The following is a 749-nucleotide window of genomic DNA, read 5'->3' on the forward strand; positions in this document are numbered from 1 at the left end:
AATAAACTTTATTAATATCAAAAATACTAGTTATTTTATAGTGGTTTAAAAAGAATTAGTTTCTATTATAAAAGTAGATATTTAAAGCAATTATGAGCTAATTCAAGAAATTGAATAAAAATATTCTATTGTCTAAAAAGTACAAACAGCATAATCCTAAAATTTTGTTTATTTGAATTTAACTCTATCCTCATACAGGGGCATAATTCACTCAACAATACCCTTATATTCTAATTCTAATAATAAATAAAATTGCTTTATTAACATTTAATAGAAAAATAGAGAACTAGAATATATTTATACAGAAATCTCTTTAAATTAAATAACTAAATAGCTTATAAACAGTAATTAAATGCTCTCCTAAATTTAAATTGACTATTATGATTAACAGTATATAGAAGAATTAAATTTTATCTAATTAGAAAAATCATAAGTTAATTATAATCATGACTTAAACATAGTTTTATAATCAAATTAAGAACAAAGCAATATTTTTTGGTTTAATAATAATATAGGAAATTCATATTAATATACATTTAATTTAATTATTAGATAAATGAGTCTATTTATAATTGATAGTATATAATTAAATTAAAATAAATAAATTAAACATTTACAGATGACAAATGTGACTCTCGATGTTGGAAACTAATTAAATTTAACAAATTTTGAAAGTGTATTATTACAAAATATACAATTTTACCAAAGTTAAGGTAATAACTCAATAATAATAGAAAACTGCTAATTTG

General features: G+C 18.7%; 1 protein-coding gene across 1 annotated transcript in view; it reads right to left on the minus strand. All coding sequences in view use genetic code 6, as the record gives it.

The window, feature by feature from the left end:
* TTHERM_000911120 (transmembrane protein, putative) overlaps positions 1-204 on the minus strand; it is a gene marked incomplete at both ends in the record, with an annotated part of 458 nt that extends 254 nt beyond the window's left edge. Inside the window, 2 exons of the mRNA XM_012798613.1 lie at positions 1-6; positions 144-204. The exon at positions 1-6 is cut by the window's left edge and continues 119 nt beyond it. Coding sequence (XP_012654067.1) covers positions 1-6; positions 144-204 — 67 coding nt within the window. The remainder of the gene's footprint in view (positions 7-143) is intronic.
* Between the last annotated feature and the right edge of the window lie 545 nt (positions 205-749).

This window comes from Tetrahymena thermophila, assembly GCF_000189635.1.
Source record: "Tetrahymena thermophila SB210 genomic scaffold scf_8254576, whole genome shotgun sequence".
Lineage (NCBI taxonomy): Eukaryota > Ciliophora > Oligohymenophorea > Hymenostomatida > Tetrahymenidae > Tetrahymena > Tetrahymena thermophila.